The sequence below is a fragment of the Mesoplodon mirus genome, assembly GCF_964341445.2.
Source record: "Mesoplodon mirus genome assembly, contig: HAP1_SCAFFOLD_928, whole genome shotgun sequence".
Lineage (NCBI taxonomy): Eukaryota > Metazoa > Chordata > Mammalia > Artiodactyla > Ziphiidae > Mesoplodon > Mesoplodon mirus.
The window spans coordinates 175,069-183,509 of record NW_028295117.1 but is presented as its reverse complement, the minus strand read 5'-3'; the positions used below and the strand labels follow the sequence as shown (position 1 = coordinate 183,509).

Sequence of the window (8,441 nt, the reverse complement as noted above, 5' to 3'; positions counted from 1 at the left end):
CAGACACTTACAGAAAATAATAGGAACAAAAGACAGAAAAGTTGGGGAAAGCAACTTTAGAATTTATCAGAGCCTGGCGATGGGGAAGAAGGCTAGAGAACCATGCTGGCTGGCAATCGATGTTACCTAAACGAGTGTGTATGTGAAGATCTGATCGTTTATGTAGCAGAGCCAACTGTTGAGATAGGCATGTATGACAAGAAGCTGATAGCTGCTTGGACTTGCTAAAAATTGAATTAATTTTAAGCAATACAGTGTTTAGTGAGGAGAAGTGGCTATGCCTCAGTATATTTCCAATGCCAAGAATATGCTGGTACCTAATTAGGCACCTGAGTCTTGTGCCACCCTGTGATAGAATCTGCATTGCATGCCATCCATGCCAGGAGAACCAACCACCAGTCCAGCAACTGGAATGGATGAGAAGCCCTCAAATGGACACTATAAGGTGGAGGGTTATTGAGATAATACCTGAAACAATGTCCTGAGAGCACCGCGTTGCTGGATTTGACTTTAATAAAGCTTTTGCTCCAGGCATATTGATACCTGAGAAAAGCCTGTGTAATTATAACAAAATTAGAAGTTTATTTTTTCTTTATTGAGTGTTGTAGTACAATGGGAACTGACCCAGCAAAATTTGTTAACATTGCTAGAAAGTGGGTTACGTCCTTCTAAATTCCACTGCATCTACCAACTTGTAGGCAATAGGGATATGGTATGACCAATTCAAATTTTATATTTTAAAATGCCACTCAGAAATGTTTAACTTAATATGATGATTTGAGCACAGACATCCAACTCTCTAATTCCCCATCCTTGTGACTGATCTTGTCCTGAAAAGAATACAAAAGAGAAGAGAACAAATAATACTACCTTTTGCCTCAATTCTTAAGGACTTTTCTTCATTCTTAAAGACTTGTGTAGATGGATGTGAATTGATCGTGAGGGATGACTCAAAGCCTTTTCTGAGAAAGTTTCTGTTTCTTAGGCAGCAAGTAGAGGAGATTTGAGCAAGGTTTTATTAATGTCCCTGAGTTTGGAGGAGCTAGGAGGGCATACTGAGTGACTGTTGAGGGACCAGATGAGAATGTCAGTATTTGTTGCAATAGCTCAGTAGTAATAGAAGCTCTATTAAACAAAGCCAAAGATGGACAGGTCTTCTCTCTGACTATCCTATTCTGAAGAATGGGACAAAGAAGGAAAGTACACACAACATGGCCAGATCACAGGGCTTCTCGGTCAAAGAGAAAACTGATAAAGCCAGTACCTGGTGGGTTGGCCTCATCAAATGTGAGAGACACTCTGTAGGTTCCCCTCAATTCCTGAATTCTGGTCGATCTTTATTTTTTTTGCGGTACGCGGGCCTCTCACTGTCGTGGCCTCTCCCGTTGCGGAGCACAGGCTCCGGACGCACAGGCTCAGCGGCCATGGTTCACGGGCCCAGCCGCTCTGCGGCATGTGGGATCTTCCCGGACCGGGGCACGAACCCGTGTCCCCTGCATCGGCAGGCGGACTCTCAACCACTGCGCCACCAGGGAAGCCCTCTGGTCAATCTTCGAATGGAAAAGTTGACTTGTATCAAACAGTCCTGGAGTTTACTGTCTGTGGGGAGGACCGCTCACATGGGCAATGAGCTCATATTGTCATTCACCAAAGAGTCACTTATTCTCTCTGTGGGAGGGTTATTCTTTTTTTTTTTTTTTTTTAACAGTTCACTGATTTTGTTCGATGAACAAACATGTCCATATAATCAATGAAAACCATAGGATATATAAAATAATTTAAGAAATGTTGGGAATTAGCAGCACCATCTGTTATTGACATAGCAAGAAAAACTTCACATATTTTATGCAAACACTAGAAGAGGATATAACTACTTTTAAGACCCACTAATGCCACTGAATGTCCAGGATGATTGAGAAGGGCATCTTTTTAGGCAAACCTACCTCCTTCTACTTCAAAGATTTGGTGAGCAAATCTGATGATTAATGTTTAGAAAAAATGCTACTGAAAGAAATAAGAGATACTGCATAGTATTTTAATTAGGACAAGGAGACTAAAACCCAGCTGCTTTTGCATGGCTCAACACTTCTGCTTCTATGAAAAATTTAGTTCTGAATTATGAAATCAGAAATAAAGAATAATTTTTAAAAGACACTAGTTGTCTCTAAGAAACATTAAGTGGAACACAGGTCACTATGAAAATACATCACTTTTCCAGTTTGCTTCATAATTTACTTTAAAAAGTTGTGTAGCTTTCATCACACGTGACTTATACAAATGTCTTAATAAGCATTTTTAAAAGTTTAAATGTATTTCTAAAATCGAATAGATTCTTTTGATTTTTTTTTAAACCTTTAGCCCTGTTGTTACATTTACTGTGTATCAGTGTAAGAGACTGAGTTTGTGTGAAGGATACAAATTTACACACATTTTATAGCAACTTATACCCTAACATCTACAAAATTCACAGGTATAATACAAGCAAGTACAAGGCCAGGATAAAACTGTTGAATTCCAAAAAGTCAAACTGTATACTATTTTTATTTTGTCCCCTTAAAAAAAGTTCAGCTTCGGCACCAAATTCATAAAGCCCTCTTAGAAGTCTGGAAAAAAAAAATTCCAGATATATTTCAGCAAACACAAACAGTTTTTCTGTGCTGGTGAAGTAAAGGATTTCCCATTTTCTTCTGGCCCCTAAGTCTGCGTCACATGGTAAGTTTAACAGAGTTCTTTCGCCGTGAGTTTGTGGGGAGGCTTGCAGGCTGAGCACCGCTGCTTCAACTTAAACCATTTCGTCTATGCTTCTTCACAAGAGGGCCAGAGTTGGATTCTTCTAATGTCCTTTTGAAGTTTGTTGGAGGGGTTCTTTCAACTTCTTGAGCTTTCATTTGACCTGGGATCGACATCTCTAAGTTTTTTTGGTCCATGATGGTGTTTGTTGAATTGGTAGGCACAAGGCCAACTGACAGGCTATTATTCAAAGAATCATGTATCCTTAAAGTCAGGGCTTTAGTGCAATTTTCTTCAAGTGGCTCTGGATCTTTTGAGGATATGACTGCAGCCTGGACATTCCCTCGAGCTATCTCAGCTGCGACTTCTAAATAATTCTCTGAGAAGGCATTACTACGAACAAGAGCAGGTATGTGGTCCTTAGAGTTCAGCCTTGGCCATGGGTCCTCCTCCAGTGACTTGACTGGTGGTGTAGAACATGGAGAAGGAGTCATCACGCAGGTTTCTTGACTATTATAGGAAGGGCTATCAGTCAGGTTCAGGTAGAGCTCGTCTCCATTGGTGAAATCTCCCTGAGTGCCCACTCCTGGAGAGATGCAGATTACTATGGCACTAGTATTATCCGCTCGAAGCCTACGCTGCCTCCAGCGGCCTAGAGCTCGATTCACAAGCATTTTGGCACAAGACTGTCCATGCTCACCCATCAGGTATTTTATCTCCTCTTGGTCCTGGCACATTGAGATGGCATCTTGAGGTGGAATCATATTCCAAAGACCATCACTCCCCAAGATAATATACTTGTGCTTCTGGGGATCAAGAGTGTGGACACTTGTGTCTGGTTCAGGTGACACCACAAACTCACCACTGAAGAAATCATAGCTCCAGAAATCACCAAGTGCTCTTGCTACTGCCAGAAATGGAATCTGGTCAATGACTGTGCTCCTTCTCACAGGTCCACTGTGAGTGAGCCGAGGTCGTTTCCAAACTACACGATTCACCCCAGACTTGTTCATCACGCTCCCCCCAAGTGCTTCAATTCGTTCTCTTTCCTTGGGAAGTTCTGGCTTATGGTCCTGTGTCACCTCCACCGCTCTGACAAAATCATCCTTTGGGTCATCCTGAATTCCAAGAACCACCCCTGAGTCACCCACATGAGCTACATACATCTTCAGGCCCCGTATGATGACCACACTGGCAGTTGTCCCTGACGTGCTGGGAAGACCTTTCATAGTCTTTGGCCATTCTGCCAGTTTCTTCCACATGGCGAGATGACAAGCGAGGAAGCCTTTGCGGATGGCAGCGCACACCTTCGCCGGCTCGGAAGAGGTGAAGCCCTTCTGCTTCTTGATGAAACCCCACAAGTGCTCCCGGGCAAACTGTGCCGCCTCCCGCCCGCCGTGCCCGTCGCACACGGCGAAAAAGGCCACTGAGGAACGACGGCGACAGCAGCAGCCGGGAGCCGGCGAGGCCCCGGCGTCCGGCGGCGCGTCGCAAGCCTCTCGGGCTGCCACCGCCGGGCCTTTCCCCGAGATTTCGCCGCCAGGAAAAGCCAGCGGTGACCGCTGCGGAGGCAACGGCTGAGAGAGAGACCGCCGCGGCGAGGGTTCTTCTTCAGCCGTGGGCTCGGGCTCCACCACGATCTGAGTAACGTCCTCCATGTGCTTCCTCCCGCCCTGGTCTGAGAAGACGCTCACTCCCAGGGAGTACAGCCCCGCCATGGCAGGCTGGCCGAGATCCCGCCGGTCCCACGCAGCCCGCCGAATGCGGCAGCGGGATGCACACTCTGCGCTCGCCGGCCAACTATTGTTTATCTTCGACTACGTCGAGAAGGGGGAGGGAGCGGTCCCGGGAGGGGGAGGGGCGCGCACGAGGTCGAGACTTGTCCGCCAGAGCTGGGCAGAAGCGCCAGGGGGAAAGGAGCCGACCAGCTGCGTCTTCGCAGTGCGCCTCCTGGGAGGGTTACTCTTCACACTCTGTTGAAGTCAGGCTTGGCCATGAGACTTGTTTTGGCCAATGCAAAGTGACCCTGACCCAGCCTCATGCACAGCATCCCGTTCCCTTTGAGTAGAACGCCTCCCCTTCCCGAGTTGCCTACTTAGAGAGCTGCTACTCATCCCAAACAGTCAGCTGGCTCAGAAGCCTTAGCCCACCTATTCAGGCAGGTGTCAAGCAGCCTGCTCATTCCTTTGTGGTAGCTCTGGTCATATTATTCACTTCCACACCTTCTCTCTCCCACCTGGAGATCCTTGTGGGCAGAGGATAATGTTCTAGTCATCTTTGTCACCCTGGCACCTTATACAGTTCATGGCACATAGGAGATACTTAATAAATCTTGGATCAAGTGAGTGAGTGAAATGATTTCTGCAATCAGTAGTTACAGCATATATTGGACAGTTCAAGCACGTCAACATTCATTTATTCGGCAGACATTTATTAAGCTCATTCTTTGTGCCAAGCATCGTGATAGGTGCCAAGATTACATTTGTGAATAAGTTAGTCCTGGCATCTGTCCTCATATTGCTTAGGAAACCTACGAGAAGATAGACAGCCATATACAGTGGAAGGCAGGAGTCTGGCAAGAAATACAGTTTCATGAATCCCACCCACATTGAAAGATCAGAGAGCAGAATATAGGAGTGGGGTGGGGGACTTCCCTGGTGGTGCAGTGGTTAAGAATCCGCCTGCCGTTGCAGGGGACACAGTTTCGAGCCCTGGTCCAGGAAGATCCAACATGCGGAGCAACTCAGTCCGTGTGCCACAACTACTGAGCCTGCGCTCTAGAGCCCTCAAGCCACAACTACTGAGCCCACGAGCCACAACTACTGAGCCTGCGTGCCACGACTACTGAAGCCTGCACGCCTAGAGCCTGTGCTCCACAACAAGAGAGGCCACTGCAGTGAGAAGCCCGCGCACCGCAATGAAGAGTAGCCCCCGCTCGCTGCAACTAGAGAAAGCCCACGCGCAGCAACAAAGACCCAGCGCGGCCATAAATAAATTTATTTTTATTTTTTAAAAAGGGCCTTCCCTGGTGGCGCAGTGGTTGAGAGTCCGCCTGCCGATGCAGGGGACACGGGTTCGTGCCCCGGTCTGGGAAGGTCCCACATGCCGCGGAGTGGCTAGGCCCGTGAGCCATGGCCACTGAGCCTGCGCGTCCGGAGCCTGTGCTCAGCAACGGGAGAGGCCACAACAGTGAGAGGCCCGCGTACCGCAAAAAAAAAAAAAAAAAAAAAAAAAAAAAAAAAAAAGGAGTGAGGTGGGGCTTGCTCAGGTTAAGATCTGTACAATGCCTATGGCAAGAGGTTGTTGAATTAATGCCTGTTATGAAGCTAGGAGGCCCTAGAGGCACAGTGGGCTCAGAGCCACAGATCTTGGTGAGGAACAGATTATGGGAACAACTGTACTCATTTTCCTGAATGTGTCTTAGTTCTCTCTCCACCCTTGTGAAGCCAGGACATGATACAGCAGTTAGGAAAAACCCCAGGCTGAATCAAAGCACAGAACAGCTTCCATATGGAATGTTGGCCACGCAGGGGTGCTACTTACTTCTTCAAATCCTCATTATTTAACACATTTCTCTTATACTCCTGATTCTGGGACTAGCCTAGGTGGTCTCTGTCAAACCCCACCTGCCAGCCTTGAAGTTCAGCACACTTCCTCATTTTTATGCCTTCTGAGGGGATTGCTGTCTGTGACTGGGGAGAGCAATTCAGGATACACATTACTATGCGTTCTCGGAATTCATCCTCAGGTCTTAAATGGTGTGATCAGCTGGACAGTGTCTCCTGACCTTGAGAAGGAGCGATTGGCATTAGGAAGCACGCTGAGCTGATGCTGCCCTGCACTTAGTCTCTAGACTGCTGCTTGGTTCCAGGAACGAGGTAAGAGAATCATCATAGCTTTTCTGAGGGCTCTGTGAGCAAGGCCTTGATGAGGCTGGAAGAGAAGACAGCTGTCGTTTGATGAGCACCCATTAGGTATTAAGTTCCTTCCATTCATTGTCTATGTAAAACTTTCTAATAAACTTCATGAGGTAGGCATTATACCCCCATTTTATAGATGAGGAAACTGAGGCTGGATGGGTACATTATTTGTCCAAGGTTATACAGCCCAAAGTGGTGAAATTCGGTTTTAAAACCAGGTCTGTCTCTCTCCGCAGCTCCAAATTCTCTTTCTTCATGTGATTTGCAAGATAGAGCCCCTGCCCTTGTAGCATTTGTAACTTGCTTAAGGAGACAAGATTCCTGAAAGTATGTTTAATAAAAAGAGGTGACAGCAACTCAAAGTTGATGAAAGAGAGCTACTTTTATTGACACGGGAACGGCCACAAGATATTGCTAAGTAAGGAAAGGCACGCTTGAGAATAGCAAGGTAGGCTCCAGTGGAGGCAAACAGTGAGGTGTATCGTGCCCCCTACCCAGATCAAGATAGCCCAGACGGCTTCCTCACGTCTTCTGCCAGTCAGCCTCCTCCCAAGGGTCAACCACTGTAATGATTTCTCTTACTATAGGTTAGTGTAGATGACAAAGAAAATAATTTAGTATCTGCTCTTTTATGTTTAGATGCTTTTACCACATTTTGTCTGTGAGGTTTATCCATGTTGTTACGTGTAGCAGAGGCTTTTTAAAATTGCTGAGTACTATTCCATCGACTGAATATACCACTGGTTGATGGATATTTGGGTGGCTTCAGATTTGGGGCTTTTGTAAATACTATGAACGTTCTTTTACATGCCTTTTGACTGACCTATTCATGTATATCTCTTGAATATCTATAGGTAGATAGATACATTGATATAATTTTATATTAATTAATTATTATATGAGTGGAATTGCTACATCATACAGGTTAGGCATATGCTTGGCTTAGACAGATACTGCCAAAAGTTTTACAAAATAGTTGTAATGAAGTATCCTGCTTCCAGCAGTGTATGAGAGTCTTAGATACTCTGCAACCTCCTCCTTCATAGTCTTTTCTAGTTCCCCGAACATGGATTGAACCCATGCCCTCTGCATCGGCAGGCGGACTCTCAACCACTGGACCACCAGGGAAGCCCCTGGGTAGTCTTTTTAATATTAGCCATTCTGGTGTTAGTATAGATGTAACATGTTATGGTTTTAATTATATTTCCCTAATGACTAATGATGTTGAGTACCTTGTTCATATCCTTATTGGCCATTTGGATATTCTTTTTGTGTAGGTAGTAGCGTTGGGGTGAGGGTTCTAACTGTGCCTGCAGGGGCTGGCATGGTTTGAACTTCCACTGGCACCAGGAGAGGGAGCCCGCAGGGTTTCTTACAGGCCTGTCCAGGTGTGGGGCAATAGGAGAAGAGGGGGAAAAGAGGCTTGAAAGCTGTTAGTGATCAAATATCAGTAATGAAGTTATACTCTTTATTACAGTGTTGCTCAGATCTGTGGTGATAAGATAATAAATCTGAAATAGCCAATACTTACCTTGTTGCCTACACTTGGAACACAAGATAAATAAGTTTGAAAATGAGATACTGATTATCTTAACTCTCTGGTCTGGACCAGGGAACTAGCCTTTAAATGTGGTATGTCCTGCTTGGCTGAGCTGTGACTGTTTTACAGGTGAGAACTAGTGGTAGAATTTCAGAAAAAAAAAATGCAGCCGTGACAGAAGCATGGAGCCTTGACTCCCCAAATAGTAATAAGCTTAAAGAATATGTCTTATGTAAATTATTTCTTCTCAA

General features: G+C 45.6%; 1 protein-coding gene across 1 annotated transcript; it reads right to left on the bottom strand.

Annotated features, from left to right (window-relative positions):
• Positions 1–673: 673 nt before the first annotated feature.
• Positions 674–5,518, bottom strand: LOC309797728 (protein phosphatase 1D-like). The gene has a single exon (XM_082646164.1). The coding sequence runs from the start codon at positions 4,446–4,448 to the stop codon at positions 2,778–2,780; it is 1,671 nt and encodes a 556-aa protein (XP_082502290.1). The 5' UTR covers positions 4,449–5,518; the 3' UTR covers positions 674–2,777.
• Between the last annotated feature and the right edge of the window lie 2,923 nt (positions 5,519–8,441).